The sequence below is a fragment of the Typopeltis vanoorti genome, unplaced genomic scaffold (genome assembly GCF_054136105.1).
Source record: "Typopeltis vanoorti isolate ZY-2024b unplaced genomic scaffold, IOZ_Tvanoo_1.0 HiC_scaffold_670, whole genome shotgun sequence".
In the NCBI taxonomy this organism is placed as follows: Eukaryota; Metazoa; Arthropoda; class Arachnida; order Uropygi; family Thelyphonidae; genus Typopeltis; species Typopeltis vanoorti.
Genome location: NW_028328165.1, coordinates 1,228 through 21,369, shown reverse-complemented (window position 1 = coordinate 21,369; position 20,142 = coordinate 1,228). Strand labels below are relative to the sequence as shown.

The following is a 20,142-nucleotide window of genomic DNA, read 5'->3' as shown; positions in this document are numbered from 1 at the left end:
ATTTGAACCAGTACGCCTAGTGTCCTGTACGTTAAATGTTTTGAAATGGGAGATTTGACGAACTAGCAATTTTTGTCACGTTGTTGGTACTAAAAAGTAGGCATTCAGCACATGTTGCGAAAAAATTAACAGACTTTTTAATCTTAGTCTGCTAACAGATGACCAGTTGTCTATTTGTTTCCCCTTCCTAATCTTTATCTTAACGAAACATCACTCGATTATTGCTAGTTAACGGAGAATGTATTAAAAAAATCTGGTCCATTGTGAATAACGTATACAACGTATAAGTAAGTGTTACGTATTGCTTTAGAAAAACATACAGAATAAGTGGGAAATTGCTTTATTAACAGTCGAAGGGATTTCTCTACATCAGAAGCAAATAGCGAAAGAAGAAAGAAACAAAGAGAGAGGTAGAAAATTTCAACAGTAATATAGGGTAGAAAAGGAAAAATACAGAACTTAGAAATGGCAGAAATTTAAAGAACATAAAGCGTGCTTCTGATTAGGTGGAGACGTTGGATGGTCAGTAGTTGCGACGACGACAGCCTTCGGGGAATTGAACTTGAGCGTAGTGATCCTCGGACTTCCTCTTGATTTCCTCCAAGACACGCTTCTCAGATTCCTTCTTGAGGTATTGGGCAGTGCTGTCGGTGATTGGAAGACAGTGGAAGGGGACGGTTGTGGTGGCAAGTCCGGTCTCTTCACAGCCAGGGGCACACACGGGCAAGGGCTCCTTGGAAAAGCAAACTTGCTTCATTCGGTTCTGGAGGATGTGTACACGGCGGTTTCGGAGCTTGGTGCAGCCTTCTCTTCTTGTCCATCCTTCTCCTCCTTTCCTTACTTCTTCTCTTCTTCCATCTACAAATATATAATTATGCGATTATAAATATTGAATGGTAAATTATAAGTTATTTTTTCTATTTGTCTTTTTATGTTATCAGTGAATTAGCTTTCTAATTTAAAGAAACTCAGGATTTTTCTAAAATTTGCGAATTTAAATTACACACATGCTTCAATATTTTACTGAATGAACGCTATACGATCGGTATATTATACTGCAACCGCTGAATTAGAGTTGGTATTATTCAACGAAGTTAGTATAAGTCTGCCCCGCTTGATCACGGTAGCGTAGTATAACGACGAAGCAGTTAACACAAAACAACTTATCCAGCTTTGTTTGTACAGCAATTTCTAAATGAAATGGTCGAGTAGTTTTTGTGTACTTCACGATGAAAAAAAAATCGCTAGCTATATTCTCACAGTTCAAACTACAGAGCGTGCAGATGAGTCCGGTAATATGCGAATCTCTGTACGAAAGTAGCAAGTGAACTTATCGGTTTAAAGAGAAATGGAAAAGCAGATAAATGCTGTTACTTTTAGAATATAGTACTAAAATAAAAATCGGAAGTTATATTGTATCTTGTAGATAACCTACATGAGCTCATCTTGTACAAGATAACCTCATATGCGAGGAATATTTATCAGTCCCAAATCCCTTATTACGGTCTACGAAATTAGGCACTAAGTAAATGTTACTTACATTTCTGGTGGGAGTAAGGCTTTCGGTGTTGTGGTACTTCGCAGCCTTCTTCTGGGATTACATAACTGTAAGCGAATTCATCGGTTTCCTCCTCACTGTAAACCTCATCTTGTGGACCGCGAAGGTCATCTTCGGTCTGGCCATTGTAGTCTCCGCACAAACCACACATTTTTCCTTGATAGTAAGTGGATACCTGCAGTGAAGTAATAATGGCATGAAACTAGGAAAACTAAATATCACAATTAGTAAATTTTATGAGTATCCGTCGAAACTTTTTTACAGGCTTGACTTGTAAATTGGAAAAAACCATCCCAAGCGAGTAGAATGGTAGTATTCTTTAAACCTTGTCTTCTGACCAAATATAAAACATTTTTTAATCATATTTTCAGTTTTATTATTACAATTAGCTTTTATAAGAACTAATTGATCGAAAATCTTACCTTAGTTCACTAGCATTTTTATGCGAACAAATTTAAAAAAAAACGGACGAACATCTTCTTTCTATTGTAACTACCTCTCAACATGACATACTATTTTAATGTTTTGCAGTGTGTGTTGATGCCCAGTAGTGGCTATCCGTATTTGATACTTAGAGTAAAGAAAGAAAGGACCGTTGACATCAAACATACTCTTAATATCGCATCTATTCTAAAAGATTTACATGCTTATTTTGTGATGCAGTTTAGGACTGAACCAACGATTCTCGAATGATAATTAACTTTTACAGAGTCCAAGCCTTTATCTTAAATTATTGAAGAAGTGTGTTGAAATTTGCACTCACCTTGACGATGATGGCTTTGCCGTCGTAGTAAACAGTCACACCATACACATCGGAATCCACCGTGTAGTAGAGACCGTTGAAGTCAACACTGAATTTCTCTTGTACGAGTTCATCTGAGGGATCGTCGTGGTAATAGGTTTTGTCTTCAGTGACGTGAACTTTCTCACCGTCGACTAATACGACGAGGCCTGATTCTTCACGTGCTGGAAGGATCTCTATTTTGGTGTCTCCAAGGAATATCTTGACAATCTGCAGAGAGAAATAATTGGAAAAAAGTCAAAGGAGAAAAAATTCTTGAAATTAAAGCAAGCTAATTCACTGCTGTTATAAAGTTAGTATGGAACAACTTAGAATGAGAGCAATCAAAATAGTTAGCTAACGATATTCAGAAAAGTAATTTATCATTATAAGCTATTATCACTGCATTCATGCTAACACTCTTAGTCTTCTAAATTTCTTAATGCCGGCAGATTTTCTTATTAAAAAGCTTAAGCAGGTAGGTAGGTTTTGTAATTTCATTTCCTTAGTATTCAGATACTTACTTCCATGCTTAAAATAGCTTTTTACAAATTACCATTTAAATATTTTGTAGCATTTGCTTTGAACAGAAAATCGTTTCGGACCCAAATCATTTAGGAATATCATGATAGCAATGAGATCATTCGTAGAAAGAAATGTTGAAGATTTTTTACCTTTTCGTATTTTGGATGAGAAATCTTCTTTCCGATAACTGTGAACTGTTCATCAGGTGAGCAGTCCTTTGCGATCAATTTGCTGCATCGGATTGGGGGAAGGGTATAGGTAACGTTGTCGAAGGTGTTGACAGTGTCACTCTCCACAGTGCAGTCATCTGATGGGGAAAGAGAAACAAAATTATGATGACAGTGAAGCCAGTTTAATCTCCATAGATTTGAACTTCAAGTAATGCAAATAACATTAGTGTTACGTAAAAGCAATTTTAAAAGCATTAAGCAATTAACTTGATTTGAATGTGTTAGCTAACTGGCGTGTCTTTGTTCACAAATATAAATATATTATTGGAATTTTATTCATTAACTAGAACATTATGTATAATTATCTCTGATTAACGTACTTTAATCGTAGAGTTAAAACAGGCAAATCTTTCTTGCATGGTCCAAGAAGACAGATATTGTTTCTCTATACTTTTATGGGCGAATTTCAAAATAATTACCGTTTTCGTAGAGGGGAAGAAGTTCATCCAAAATGGAGTAGTCCAACATGGGAGTAGTAGTGATGGGTTGCCAGTCTAATACAGGAACATGAGTGTAGTAGGTGGTTTCGTAGGGTTTGTACACTCGGATGTCTACAATGGGATCCTGAGCAGAGAAGTTGGCTTCGATGCGGATTTTGTTTCCAGAAACTTCAGTGTCGAAGACGTTGTTGTCCATGTATGGGAAGAGGTTGTATTTCAAGAGTTCGCTTGCCTTTATGGTTATGTTCTTCACGTACTGTGGGATCTGAAAAATATGCCCAGTTTGAAGACATTGTCATACGTACAGTACGCAGTATCACAAAAACTGAAATTGGTGTATTATGTATTAATACACCAACAATACACTGATAGAAGAAACATAAAAAGAAGTGTCCCATCAAATATAAATAAAGAGAATGCATAGGAAGTGAAGTTAATTTAGTTAAAGCATAACTGTGAGGCGTGCAGGTTATCTGCTGTAATGTGTTTAAAAAGTTGGAACTGAATATGTTATATAATACAATATGTGGGATATAGAAAGAAATAATTATATATTTTTTAAATATGTTGACGTCTTTCGAACAGGACACAGCCCAAATTTGAATGCAGAATTAGACAAAAAGTTTTTTTTTTAATTTTTTTATTTTATTTAACTTTAGTAAAGAATGGTTTTTTAGCACCTTTGCGAGTAGTAAAGATTCCCTTTAGTGGGAAAGTCTCGAAGGAAATTCTGTGTAGAAAATGCGCGGTATTCAATGCTAAGAATCTAACTGAGAAGCAAATTTCCGGCATGACAATTACAATGAATATAATTTCAAGAACAGAAACCTTTTTATAGTTGTTTGCACGTACATCAGTTCAGAATAAGTGAAGAAACTCCCTTCTTCCAAATAAACATGAATCCAAACAATACATGGATTTTCTTAAGTATCGTTGAAGTTAAGAAGGAATATTTCTGTTCCTAGCTCTCGACATGAATCGGTTTTAAATTGCGATATAGTATGAGTAATAACTGATTTGTGACCTTGCTTGCAACTTACGTTTTCATACTGGATGTCCAAGGTGTACTGGTGCAATTGTGTGATTGCCTTGATGTATTCGAGACAGTAAGGACTGTAGAGGAGGTCATCTTCCTTGCGATCCTCCTGACATTTCTGGAAATAGTATGCGTAGGGGTTGAAGTCTTCCAGTGTCACTGGTTGTTGGCGTTCGCTCTCGAGATCGTCCTGCTCATCAGTCCTCTCAAATATGCCTTGGATTGTGATCTGCACAACGAAAAGTAGTAATATCCTTTTTAATTGTAGTGTCTTATTTTACTATTAATTTATCTTAAGCAGTTCAACTAGAAATAGTTGAATATTATATAATCGGCATTACGTACCTTTTTGCCTTCTTGGCAATCTCTTCCAAACAGGATTTTGGCTTCGGCTTCGACTTTGTGGTCGAGATTCTTGGTGTCGAGGTCGATAAGTTTCTGGACGTCGTAGTCTGGATATCTGACTTCACCAGTTGCACAGACCTGTGCGTGTAGAAAGAAAAATAGATTTTTCATTAAAATAGAATATAAGTAAAGTTGATTTTATTAACTAAGTTTTGTGTGTGCTCTTTTAAAACTCTTGTAATTTTTTTAATTTGAATAGTTTCCTAAATTTATCAAACGAAGTTCCTAGAATTGTGGACAAGTCGCTTAATTGAAAAAGTTATATTTTTTCCAGTTAACGATTTAATTTAAACATCCAGTTAAGCAAGACTAACTGATGAGCTCTCTTCAAAGTTGATAACTATCCTCAGAAGCACAAATTCCAAATTAATGAAATTCATGGTAACGGAACGAAAGTAACATATTTTAGAAAGTTGTCTTTACTTTCATATCGATGTTTGTCCAGTGATTCGTAATTTGCAATACTGGATGAAGACAATTACTCTAGCAGAATGCCTCTGGTTATTGAAAGAAGGCTAATATTTAAATAATTTCTAATCTGCATAGACATAGATAATATAGACTTCGACGTGGGAGTTTCTGCTAGAAGTAATGAACTAACGTAAATTATCAAGATTATCCGATAGATACGAAACGAAATCCAAAAGAGAGGAAAATATAATAATGCTATACTATGTAATATTTGGTTTGTTAATTTCTATTTGCAAAGCTGAAATGGGTAGAAAAATGTCTTAATTTTATTTTTGAAACATTGAGATTTAAATGGCTCTTTACCTTGAAGCTCTCCCGATCATAAGAGGTGAGTGGACTCTTTTTATACTGCACATTCAGCTTGTGAATCAGTTCGTCTTCGCTGTATTTGTAGACGATGTGTCCCTCGACCATCCTTTCTTTTTGTCCACGTCCTACAATTTTGCCTTTCACTATGTGACGATGGAATTCACTGCCACTTGGAGAACCACGGCTGCTTCTTCGATAATCCCCAAAACGGTGGCCTTCTGTTTCATACTCGTCACCGACCGACGAACGCCAGTCGTATTTTCCTCCTTTGGATGAAGTGTGGTGACCACTTCTCTCTTGGTTCCATGAAGTGTGGCGACCACTTCGCTCTGGGTTCCATGAAGTATGGCGACCGCTTCGTTCTGGGTTCCATGAAGTGTGGCGACCGCTTTGCTCTGGGTTCCATGAAGTGTGCCTGCCGCTTCTTTCATATTCCTCATCTTCGTCTTCATCATATGATCCCCAACCCCTTCTTCTTCCTTTAGTTGACATAAGGCGATCTTGTTTGATTTCATCTAGAAAACTGCGACGATGGCTTCTCTCGTGAAAGCGTGAAGAATCCCAGTCGGGTGTCCAGTCTTTTTTCGAAATATGGCGACCAGTCTTACCGTAGTCTTTTGAAGAATAGTGGCCAAATGTTTCGTATTTCTCCTCCTCATCAGGAGAACTCCAGTCTCGTCTCCATTCTTTGCCTGAAGAATGACGACTGCCTATTTCATCACGAGGAGAACTCCAGCTACTTCCGCTATACTCTTCGTCTTCATCCAAGATACTGGAAGAAGTTTCTGGTTCGTCAATGCCCTTGTATTCATACTGCAGAATGGCTTCTACCTATGTACGGAAAATCAAAATGTCAGACGAATTGTTGAAATGCTTGTGCTTGTTTTTTTAATGTTTATGCATGCTTGTTATTGAAGAAAATTGAAGTTTTTTTTTTAGTAAAACTTACCTCATTTGTTGAACCAATGCGAGCAGGAGTAAGAGCAACATCGATGCTGTAAGGATGGACGTAAGGGTTGGTGATCCAGTAGTAGAATTGCTGGCGCATATCAGTCTCCTGGAGGAAATTCTGCCAGGATCCAGCGTCATTCCAGATGTCGGTGTATTGGGCTTTGACCTCTACCCCGAGACCGAGCATGTCATGGAAGTATTCATCTTCGAACTGTGAACAGGAGGAGTAAAGAGAGAGAATAATTAGCAGTAGCGAGTACTTGTGAGACTAATAACAGTTATTATTCATGGCTAATTGGAAATCATTTCTTATAAATATATTTTTAATATAAATGTTCTTTTTGAATCTCTGTAAATATATATAATTGGGGAACAAGATCTGCCAGCTTTTTATGAACTCGCTTGATGATTTAGCCTAAAGTGTATCAGATGACCTTCAGTAGTGTTTGACGAAGAATGTATCTTTCCCAGAGAAATGATAACGTTAATTACAAATCTTATATTTTTAAACAGTACTTTACTGCAATATATATTATTCGTTTTTTTTTTTTTTGGCTGTTAAGTCACTCATTTCTTTTTATTATGCATTAATAACGTGACACAAACATATTGTAATTTAGGTCTATATTCCTGTGAAAGAAATTTACAATTTAATCCAGAATTTTATAGTAATTTAATATATAACTGATAGACCAAAAAAACCACGCCTTTTTATTTTATTGTTGTGCGAAATCATTGTATGAAAACAATGCTTTTAAATAATTCCCTTTGGGGTTATGCAAAAGAAAAATTCTGTTTTCACGTTAGGATTTTAATATCTTCGCTTGCATTATGAGGAATAATATTAATTCTCCTCCTAGAGCAAGAAATTCCTCCTAATTGCAATTGTCTTTAAGTAATTTTTACACTATCCAATGAGATTGCGATATCAGATTATATATAGCGGTTAGAACCAATGGAAGAATAATCACAGACTTTTAACTGAAATTAATATTTTTAAAATTAAATTTTGCCTCTTAATTGTTCTGTTATCATATTAGCATTTTACGCATTTTAGTTTTAAATGTGTGAAATATTTTAAGCCGATTATCCCGTTAATTTTGCTTATCTCTTCACTACTCTAGATATAAACGAAATTATATTTATTATCTCTTGATGAGAATTTTCGATCTATGATATCTGAAACTTTTCGATAGTAGACGGTTTTTTCATTGCTTACCTCTTCCAGCTCCTCATCCTTGTGAAGTGTGATGTAGTCTTTGCTTTCTTCCCTTGGGACTGGAGGCTGGTTTTCATATGACTCGATGTAGGTGAAAGGTTCGAAGTGGTGGTGGTAGATTTCTTGGGGAACTTCAGGGGTGAACTTGAGCGACACCTTTGGTTTAGCTAAGTTAACCTTAAGGTCGGCATTGATTGGCATGGAAAGGATAGTGTGACCGTGTACGCCTGCACCCACTACTTTTTCCATTCCAGGTAGAACGACTTTCAATGTTCTAAACACTTCCTTGTCGACACTGGAAGAGAGTTTAAATAGCTTAGTATTCCAGTCACATTTGGTGAATGTGATCGCCACTATTATTAATATTTGTACAGTATCAGACAACAGAACTAAAGCTATTATAAATTTTTCAGTGGTATTGTCAATTTATGTAATCCTTCTTGTATTACGTTTAAGTTTTAAAATATGAAAAATCTTTTTAAATAGAACGTGTACGCATATTCAAAGAAGAGGTATTTTTACTTGAAAGAAAAATAATATTTTTAACCAATAGAATCGGAAACACTAAACGATTTGATTCCTTATTATGCTCTTAATACTTTTTCAGAATTTTAATCTATTGAACGGCTTAATGTGAAAGAACTTTAATTCCTGTAATATGTTTGCACATAAACTGACTAAAGAAGATGCAGTGAAATTAGATTTAAGCAAGTGGAACTACACTGGATAAATGCTTTTACATTTTTTCAGAGGATGATTTGTTTTTATTTAAAACTGAGCCTAACTTCCTGATATAATAGATATTTTTATCACAATTGAAACGCTTATTCTTTCCGTATGGGTTTTAGTAAATGCCTTCATCAAACCTTTCAGTATGAAAACCAAAATAAGGAAAACTGAAGACCATCATTGCTAATTCTTACTGGTCCATTATGCCGTAAATTACATGATATGGTAGTCATTAGAGACTAAGTATGAGTTGGCATTTTATGCCCTTCATTTCTCTGAGGCCTTAGTAAAAAGTTTTTAATGACTTACTTAAAAAAAGTTTAAAATTATTTATACGTTACAAACGTAGTTGGCTGGGATACCAACAGGTTAAAAAGAGAAACTCATTTTTTACACCCAGAAACAATACGCCATGTTTTCTCATATTAACATGCTGAGACTGAAGCATCAAGTCTTGCAGAAACGTAGACTCGTGTAGCGACCTGTTCATTCTAGTTTTGTATCTGCACTCATATATAATAAACAGAAATTGAAATATGGTGGCAGAATTAAGGGCTTGAAGTCACATTGAGTTATCACCATTAGTTGGAAAGATCTCGATTCGAATCAACTGGTCACAAACAAAAAGGAAGGAAAATGTTTTTTCCGCCAAAACTCGTCATTTCCAAACAAAACTGTTCAGCCTCAAAACCGAAAAGAGAAATCGAGAAAACACCTATTTTTAAAAGTATATTCGCTTTTAGGAAAATGAATTGCTTACATCAGTTGGCCTTCAACTTTAACCTGGACGTCAACAGGAACGGGGCCAGAACGTCCTCCTCTTGCAGTGCTTGGGGACATATCGATCTTGAATTCCTCGTTGTTGTAGTGCACGTAGACAGGAATTTTAAGATGGCTGACGACTGGAATTCCCATTTCGGTAGGAATCACTTTAATCTTGTCTGCTGCTAGAGTGAAACGCTTGTAATCTTTCTGGAGTTGTTCGCCTAATTTCGATTGAGGGAAGCGGAGTAGTTCTAAAAATAGATAAAAGTACTTTTAAAAATATCATATAACTGTTAAGTGTTTTTATCAAAAATTAAAGGAGTATAATTTAACTTTCATTTAGGTTTATTTGATATTAATCTTTTCTAAGCAAATTACGCTCGATTTTCATCGCATTTTTCAGAAATTAGCATACGCTATTCCAGTCTACCCAATATTACTGAAAGAAAAGGTAACATTTAGCAATTTAATTGGAGATTTGTGAATAATTAACGGAATAATAATTTCTCAAACCAGGAAAATTCAAATACACAACTAGTCACATTCCTTATTAGAGGAAATTATACTTTTTTAAATGATCTCCTTCTCGACATAAACAATATTCTCTAAAGTTTCGAAAAAAATGATTTCTAAAGACTGAATAAATGATGAATCAGTAGCGAGAATAACATCGTTTCCGAAAAGAAGAAAACGGTCACGCTGCTAGTATTTTGGATTCTTAAGCTAAACATTGATGATGATCTTCAACAAAACATGTCGGTCATTAACGTGATGGCTGCAAAAAGATTTCGGAACCATTTCGAAGATTAGATACGTAATAGAACCTGTATATTTCTAATTGTGCATAGTAATGAATGGAGATTTATTTCAAAAGAATAAACGGATTATTTTCGTTTGTTCTTTTGAAATCTAAAAGGAAAATCTAAAGATTCTCTAATGTTCAGTATATCCAACTGACTGCTCACCTTCCTTGATCAGACTTTCGATGGTTGATTCGTCGAATGGCCAATGAACGATGTCATGTCCCATTACCTTGACGAACACATTTCCTTCGAGAGGCTCGTATTCCCGGGTGCTGATGTCCAGCTGTTGAAGAGAACACAATTGCACTCTTAATTGGGTACATTTATTAAATGCTATTATGAAAACGTGCAAGTGAATATACTTGAGTTAAGATTTATTTGTTTTAGTATGTCGTTTAGTAATAGATACTGCAAATGCAACGTTACCTTTTGGTTGATCTCTCTCAGTTCCCTCTCAACTGTGTTGGGACCTCCGGAAGATTTGCCACCACTGAATATTCCGAATGAAGATTTCTTGTAGAACAAGCCGTCAGGTCCAAAAACCTTGTCGAGATATTTCTCAAGACCAACAGCGTTGTAGCCGATGACGAGGGTGTCGTAAGACTGACCATACAAGTAATCATTCAGCCTGAGTCTAGCAGAACGAGGTACGTAGCTCGTGTTGCTAGCAATGACAGAAATCTGAGTGAAGCCACCATAATCGAAGTCATCTGCAAAGAAAAAAAAGGCGAGAGAATTAGCAATTCCAGTAAAGTACTGTCTTCTTCACGTGAAAGTATTTTGATATCAGGGAATGCTACAGATTGTTGCAACTTACCATCATATCCTGAGTCGATGTAGTTGATGGAGTCGGTAGCATCCATATCCATCCAATCATCGTAGTAATCCTCCAGGATGAATGACATATCGTTGATTCGGCTGGAGCTGAAATGTTATGAGAGGAATAAATAAGATATTGGAGTAACAATTCACTTATTAACAGTATTTTGTTTTTAAATTTAATATAGCGTATGAGAGGAATCATTCAATCTTGGTTCACTTACATCAGTTTGTGGCAGGGATGTGTGGAGTTGGCCAAGTAGAAGAAAGTGCTGTACACGTAAGCTGCTACCTGTTGATCATCTTCGTCATCGAGAGATCGTGCAATGGTTTCCAGCTCGTAAAGTTCGGGCTCGGTGGACATAATGACAGAGAAGGCAGCAATCCTAACTTCGTGATCTTCGGACTCGTCAGCATAGATGGGAACCAACTGTTGCTTGACCTATTTAGAAGAAATGAAAGAGTTGCTTGAAAAATGGATTCCTCGTAATTGTTTATTTGCTGTATCAATTTTTATTTGTGTAACGAATAAAATATTTAATAAGTATGTGTGTGTGTGTGTGGATGGGGTGTACTGCAATAGGAGCAGTTAAATTCCGCTCTTTAATGTTAGCAGTGTAGATAAGATGTATATCTTTATTATTTCAATGAACATAACATTTGTTGCACCTTGTGCTCGACTCTTTACGAAGCTTTCTTGTAACCCGTTTGGTTTGAATGGATATAAACCCCTCAGCATTTAGAAAGCTTATCAAGGAAAAAAAGGAGATCAACTGAGTGAATTTATTGCAGAAGAGCGAATTCGTATCACTACTCTCATGATTTAATTCCGAATTTTAATTCACCCGAAAATCATCGTGTGGACGTTTTACTTCGCAAAACTGACCGTTCTGAAGTCACCTGTTGAAGATCAACGATGATGTTCGAAACTTAAAGAAGGGTGCACTCGGCACTTTCGAGCTGGTAGCGGTAGTACAAAGAAGTATTTTCAAACTGTCACTTGTAAAATCAATTAAATGATTTTTGTCTATCTTGTGTTAATTCTAAATACGATGTAGATACTTTTTCTGTTTTCAAAGATTATTAATTGTAAAATGGTATAATAATTCTAATTTCCAGTTAACATTAAGTGTTATAAATATTTATAATAAAATAATAGAAATAATCACATAAGCCGAATCTAATAGTTCTGTTATTTTAACACATACTAACCAGTTCTGGTTTTCTTTGAGCCAAACGATGGAGAGCCCAAATGGCAGCCACTCTCTTGTTCACAGGGAATTCTTCATCGTCATTGAGATAGGGGAGCAGGTACTCGAGGGACTCCTTGACGCCAAAGTTGCCGGCAATCTTGATGTTGGGGATGTCGTTGCGTTCATGCTTGCTCATCTCTCTCTGTTGTTCCAGTTGCTGAAATTGAAAACGTTGAATTTATTTTTTTTAATGCGAACTTAAAAATTAAGTAAGAAATATTTTTTTAAAGAACAGGTACGAGTGAGGATTTAAATGCTTCGTATTGATAACTAAAGAAGCGTTTTCTGAAGTATGCTAATGATCATTACTGCTTTGAATATTCCAAGACGGTGTGCTTCTACATAAATGTTTCGAGTAGCATTTAAAATTATTCCAAAAAATCTAAGAAGTATAACCTCACTCTTAAAATATCATACTCTATGTTCTGGTACTGAATTTTTGTCTTAAATTTGTGCACAGAAAAGAGACTCACCTTCAGATATTTGGCAGCTGTTTTAGGAGTGCAGCTTTCCTCTTCGTCTTCAGTAGTTACGTGTTGATCATCTGATTCGTTGTATTTCACGCAGGAATGATACACCAAGTTACTGAAGGCGAGGTAGCAGGTTGAGAGGATGTCTTCGTCTTGCTTTACGCTGGGGTCTTGACACAAGTCCTGCAGTAACAAATACACCATTCCATTACTATCTAGAATAATGCGATTTTAAAAACAAAGCTGTTTTAAATCTGAAAGTCATTCTTATTTAAGGTCAGTCGTTAAACATTCGCGGTATTTGAATAAAGAGCTTGCTTTTGAGATTATTAAAAAATATTTTGAATTTCTTTGTGGAATTGTTAAACTTTATTTTATGGTAAAAATTGAATAGGTCATAAGTTGTAGATGATGATGCTTACCAGGAATTCATCCAATAGTTCTTCAGATGGTTCCTTGATGTGCATTGGAGTGGTCTGTATCAAATATTTTGCTTCTTCGTCAGTGACACGCTTTGATTGAATCATATCCTTAACAAGCAGAACAGCAGGGTTGGTTCCAGCATCAGATAAAGCATCCAAAAAGACTTGCCTGTAAAATTCAAAGTAGTTCAAATCAATTTTAGTGTATCGAAATGTTTATATGTATAGCACACATAAAAAGCGGCATTTGTGATGGTATAATGTGCAGAAATGTCGATTAGAAGGAGATTTTTTATAAAATTTTGTAATAGTTCTGCTTTATGATTTACGATATTAGTTTAAGTAATGTCCTGTATTTCATTTTTAGAAATCATATCGTTTATTGTCGTATATTATCATTAATGTATTAATTTGTTGATGATGTTAATTATTTAAACTTCGTATCTCACAGTGTAACTTGCTTTCTACTCATCGCGCACTAATAAATGACAATACAGGATGATGATCTTAGGAGCCATTATACATCCGAATATTGTTAACTGCGGCAACTAGCACCCATATGGAATATCCCTTGCAAGGGTTAATGTAATAGATAAAATCCTTTTCCTAAAATAAATTATGAATGGCCAATTCGAAATTTAAGTGGAACATTAAGTATTTGAACATTAATATTTGTTTCTTTTCTAAGAACTGGATCCATCATATGATCATACGTTTTTATTATATCGCTTATGAAAACGCGCAGTCTTATACTGAATCATTCTTCATTTCAAGAAGAAAAAAGCCATACCTCAATTAGGTGGCAAATATTCGTGTTTATAATTACTTCATTATTTTAATGAATTTTCCCTTGAAGAAGAAAATGTTAAAAATGCCAAATATAATAGTATTTATCAATGTGCTTTGTTCTGCAGAACAAAGCACATTGTTCTGCAGTTTTACGTTTTTTTCTTTGTGTCACATGGGACGGTTCATTACTGGAAATTTGCCAATTACTTGTAACTGAATAGGCTTTGCTACTCTACGAGATGCCGGTATTTATCGTTTTCAGCTGCTTTTTATACATCTTCTGTATAAGCTTTGTATACACTACATATAATTTTCTTAAGTAAATTTTGTTAACCACGGGATGAAAGTAAGGTGACAACTGCCAAATGTATTTCCATCTATCATATTTCATACGTCTTAATGGAATAACCAAAAAGAAAAACCTACCTTTGTGGGTCTTCATCCTCACTGTACTGAGTGTAGCGCTTCTGTGGAGAATCAGCGACATCCCTTTCCACCTCTTTCAGTTCTGGATAGGACAGGGTTGACAAAGCTTTCACCAATTCCAAGTATTTCCTTGGCAGGTTGTCCTTTTGTAAAGCTTCAATAGAGGATTCCTTCTCCCGTTTTTCGGTCTTCTCGGCAATCTCGCTGATGTAATTTTTCACCTGAAATCAACGAATAATTTGGATCAATGTCACATAGCGAGACCTTTTTTGAGATTATTATAATTATATTTAATCCAGACCATTTCCGATAAATCGTTCTGTATAACTGAATTATTTCATTTATAAAGGAATGTAGACAGGATATGAGAAAAAGTGGGAGATATTTATTATGGTTCCGTAATCCTACGGTGATTTTATTTTCTTTATCACTATTTCTCTCTCACTCACACACACACACACACACACACACACACACACACACACACACACACACACACACACACACACACACACACACACACACACACACACACACACACACACACACACACACAGTCTCTCTCTCTCTCTGAATGCAATTCTAAAGTTCTTAATGTTTTCATTGTGTTTATAAATTAAGTAATATTTGTTTAATTATGAATTTTAAATTAATCAAGTTACAAACCTCATTAGGTGAAGATGAATATCCGTAGAGGTGATACAAATAGTGGGGTTTCTTGAGCTCCTCTTGTTTTCCACCCTTGCTGAGTTCCTCTCTTTCATCCTCAACATCGAATGCAAGTGAGTCGTGAGTCTCAACGCTACCTTCAACAGAAAATAGGCGATCCAGTGGTCGTTCTTCAATGAGTTCCAGAGTACGGCTGTGGTAAGTAGAAATAGATAAGTCGGGATTTTAAAACTTTATAAATCGTATTAAGTAACTGATAATACAACTTTTATGTAAGGTATTGTTTGACATTATTATTTTCTGGTATTATGTTAATATATTCTTAAATATATTTTTAAATCAAATATTTTTTTATCTTGTCCAACTAGTGGAATATTTCTTTCAAATTTATTGCTTTTCATTAAGGCAAAATACGAATTTAGAGGAGCATTTGGTGAATTATGAGAACGAAAAAACTTATGCAAGTTCAGTGACAATTCATTAATTTTCAGTGTTCTTTACAAGAAAGTTTCATCTCTAAGGAAATATAGCATGTAACTAACCTCTCATTTTAGAGAATTAATTTACAGCCATTTCAAGCAGATATTGAAAATCTAGCCTCTTATATTTTGAATTATTTCAGAATATCTGTCGGAATTTCAGAATTTTGTTTCAAAATATCCTACAGGTGTAGGATGTAAAGCAATATGGAAAACGGATTTTATTAATTAATGGATATATTCCTATAAAATCTGATTTTAACTTTTTCTACAATTCTATTTCTACATCACAATGAAAATATTTTGAAACAATAATAAATCAATTCATTCTTTCATTCTGCAGTAAAATTTGGGTGGCCGTTTTCTTAATAAATAATCGGTTAGATTTTGTCATAACGAACTTAATTTCCTACGATGTTAAGAACTTACTTCAGTAAGATCTGAATTTCCTGACCCTCGTCACCGAAGGGGTTGTGTACAGCATCAGCCTGGTTCTCTGCATATTCAATCACGAAATTGTTACGATTTCCACGAAGGTCATAAGAGTAAATGGCGTTGGCGTGAAGTGGTTCCTAAGAAGATTAATGCAGAGAAACGTAATCAGAAAGATAATCTACAGCATTCTGATATATTTTATGGTTACTTCGTAAAATAAAGAAGTACAATAAAGTAAGTGATTCTTACCGATTGATCAGCTTCGCATTCTACACAGTCGTCACCATAGAGACTAGACACTGCCCAGTAAGCTCTGTCTTCACAGTTTTCGTAGTTGATGGTCTTGGTTACGTTGAGGACATTTTCATCTTCGGTTTCATCGTCTGGTTGACTAGTGATGACGTAGGCTGTCTCGCATTCCCCACCGATGCTGTCCTAAAAGGTAAACAAATCGTGTTCGTATAAGTAGTAGTAATCTCTGTGGGTATGTGATTGTTGTGACAGTAAAAAATTAATAGTTCCACAGAGAATTGAAACCCCTGTTTTACTTACCTCCATTACTTTGTAATAGTCAGCGTCTTCATCAGCTTGTTGACGGTAGCTTTTCTTGTCTTCCATGAGAGAATTTTTCTCCTGAAGATTCAACTGGAAGAAACTGAGGAGACCTCGTTTAAGGTTGACTGACCATTCGGGCTCATCTTCGGATACCTGATACTTTTTCACCTGCAAAAATCAAAGGGATTATTTTGACTATTTGAAGGTCGTGCCAGCTATCAGTAGGCGATAATAGCGCAGTTCTTGTACTGTACAGAATACAATACTGTAATATTTATGATGACTGTTTGATAATACAAAGTATTCTTTTTAGCAAGCAGTTGTTATAATCCAAGTCAACAATAATTGAAAATAGAACCTCTTTATTCGGCTTTTTAAAGATGAAATTAAAATATTTGGTTGGTCGAATTTATCTTTTATTATTAGAATTGGTATAAAATATCGGAATGTTTTATATTTTTATAGACTGCTGTTTTATTTTAAAAATACATTGTATATCTTATGCAGCAATCTAAACTCTTTCTGTCAATGTCAGAATCAATTGTTTTCCAGAGAAACATTTTCGGTATGCTTGTCTTCCTTGACAACCAAGCTAGCTTGTTTTTATTATATAAATGGACAATAAAGCAGGAGCGTTTACTTATCCGAATGTGACGCGATTTTACCATGATAACATTAAAGTCTTCGTGAGCAAGAATAAAAGAGACAAGTGCACAGTCGATAGATGAGTGGTAAAGTGCTTTTCCTCTGAACATTCTGCATTTAAGTCTGAATTACTTTGCGAACATTCTTTTCCAGTTAGTAAACAAAATCCAGGTAATATCAAATTTCGTTTTTCTTTTTGGATAATTGGGTATTTAATTGAGAAGAGTTTCATTGGCTATTTAATTTGCATACGTGTTGCAAGTTATAGTTTTATTAATAGTGACAGTTTTAGAAGTTCATGATATTAAGGGACATGCACACCATTATTTTATATCGCGAATAAAGCACGGGAGAGGTGTAATATTAGGCTATGTTACGGTATGTTAACTTACCAGGCCATCTTGAATCAGTGCCTTGAAGGGTTTGCCGATCTCGTTCTGTTGAGGATGTTGCTTCATTCTGAACTGGTACTCATCGACATCTTCGATCAAATCATTTTGATGATCGACCTTAAAGTTGTCAATCTGTGGAATTAAAAGTATTATCGTTATATCAATAAAGTATTATCGATGCCATGAAATTTAAGAGAAAGAGAAATTTGAAGCTGATAAAATTAATAACTGCTTAATAACTGTATTAAATGTTGCAATTTTAAGAACATTTTATAGAAATTACAAATATCATAAGTAGTTCGTTGGTAACTGAGTCGAATTAGCTAAGTGGTACATTAGTATTTCTCTTCTGATTTTATTAATTTCTTGTTAATCGCGATTTGGAAAAGGTATGCTAATTCAAAATCCCGAATATGCAGTGAAATTTCCCAGTTTTCATCGCACTGAACCTTTTATTGTGATTTACTATCACAGTTTTCTCTAATATCTTGGCAAATAACCTACTATTGAAGTTATTTATTAAATATTGTATCTGTTATGTAAAGTATCTAGTTTTTTTTTTTCTTTTACTATGACTCTCTTGTGATTTTGTTCGCTCAATGGGTAAATAAAAGTTTTGACTTTAGCATTTTCAAAGAAAATAATTATATTTTAAACAACGTGAAGCAAATTTGATTTAATCATTCTTTTAATTATTTAAAATATTTAATTTAATTATGAAAAATCAAAGGAGCTGCTTTATTTTCATCTAATACAATTGGCATAGAAATGATTTCCCAAGATTCCAATCCTTGTAATTGTTTGCAATTCTATTCTTGAAAATCAAAATACATTAACTGTTTGAATATTATTAGGTCGTGTCTTTACTGAACCCATAATTGTTTTCGTATTCACTTTAACCTTTTTTAACTGTGATCCCCTCCGACAAAAGGGTATAAACCTATCGTTCTACCGTAGGTGGACTAAAGTAATCTTAGATAATCTGGAAAAAGCTGCTCTATAGAGACCAAACATGAAGCTTTTTTTAAGCCATTGCAATCGAGGTCCGAAATGGCTAGAGAAAAGAAATTTTGAGACACACAAACGACTACCACCTAGAGATTCAGGAACCCATGCTGAAGTGAAATTCGAACCCGCTCCTAATTGGTTGGAGAGCTTCAGCTCTAACAGTCGACAGAATGGTGAAAGACATTGATACTGACGTGATATTCTCTGCGTATATTGTTTGTAAAGTGCAGAACTTACCTTGACCACCAGTTCATCTTGTCGACTCTGAACGATAACATCACTGTCGAAAGCAACAACAGAATATTGAGGTTTGAGTCCAGGGAATCCGGCTTGAACATAACCGCTGTACCGATAAATATACTGCCTGTCAGGTGCATAGCCTGTAATAGAACATAACTTATTACAGAAACTATTATAACACCGGCATTATAGTCATAAAAATATTCTATAAAAAGATGTATCGCATTGGCAAGCTTCGATAATACTAATGGTTTTATGGAAATACGAAAAACAGTCGCTAATCGGAATGAAAAATAAAATAATGCGTGCTATCGATAATCTTTAATCTTAGAACTCGTTTTATGTATGCTATCGAAATGTTTTTGACAGTTATGCAAATATACATGTATAATTTTGAAAGAAACGTTTTTGCTTTGTGTCAATGCAGATAATACATTTGTCACGGCTTAGTGAAATTTCTTTTGGAAGGGTTCACAAAAATGATAATTAAATAAATGAAATACAATGAAATAAACATTTGTACTGGTAGCAGTTTTGCTGTGATTCCTGCAGTTATTCATATCGTATTTGTGAATAGATTTGTAACACTTACAACGAAACGTTACCGTCCTAAACTTTATCAATTTCTTACTTGAATTTTGTTCTGAGTTCAGTATTATTAAATGATGTCATTGTGTTGCATTAACGAACGCTATATTAAAATTAGGAGGTTTCTAAAATTAATGGGTGGAAATACTAATTACTCATTTTCATTAATATGAAAATTGCGATATTAAACCAATGGATATGTGACATGACCTGTGAGATGTACGGAATTTTAATATTCAAAGCGGCCGTTGTAAAATTTGTACTCACCAGTTCCTGAAACTCCTGCTGAAATAAAAGAAAAAAAAACAAATATTAATTCAAGACAAGCCGGATTCAGAAATTTTGATTAAAATTATAAGTAATTTTTGTTTAAGCTGTAGATATTACCGTTCGTATTCTAAAACGTAATGTTAATATCTGTATAATAATTAAATAATATTTAGGAAATAGCAACTTGCTGTAACACTGGCGTGCTGTTTTTAGTAGTACTCTGAAAAAATTATACTATCGCATTATAAATAAATATTTTTTCTTTAACGTATTTTATTTTCCAAAAGGGTGTCAACTAGGCTGTTTAGTTCTAACTTTCGAAGATTGGCGGTTAGTCAATCTCTTCCCTGGCAAAAGACTGCCAATGATTTCATAGATATCTGGAGAGGAGAATGAGGTTTAATAACTCGCCGCCATTTTGCAGTCCCTGACTAGAATATTATAGTGAAACCCTACTTGT

General features: G+C 34.8%; 1 protein-coding gene across 1 annotated transcript; it reads right to left on the bottom strand.

The window, feature by feature from the left end:
• Positions 1-324: 324 nt before the first annotated feature.
• On the bottom strand, positions 325-19,701 carry LOC150092103 (vitellogenin-6-like; the record flags this gene model as incomplete). Its single annotated transcript, XM_090415306.1, has 26 exons — positions 325-858; positions 1,541-1,733; positions 2,322-2,570; positions 3,014-3,171; positions 3,514-3,799; positions 4,575-4,799; positions 4,916-5,053; positions 5,750-6,586; positions 6,705-6,917; positions 7,926-8,220; positions 9,415-9,670; positions 10,385-10,505; positions 10,649-10,932; positions 11,040-11,146; positions 11,266-11,483; positions 12,254-12,451; positions 12,768-12,947; positions 13,187-13,355; positions 14,402-14,622; positions 15,068-15,263; positions 15,979-16,121; positions 16,234-16,419; positions 16,537-16,707; positions 17,577-17,708; positions 18,822-18,964; positions 19,680-19,701. Coding segments are annotated over 26 exons (5,676 nt in total), but the record flags the coding sequence as incomplete, so codon positions are not given.
• Positions 19,702-20,142: the final 441 nt, after the last annotated feature.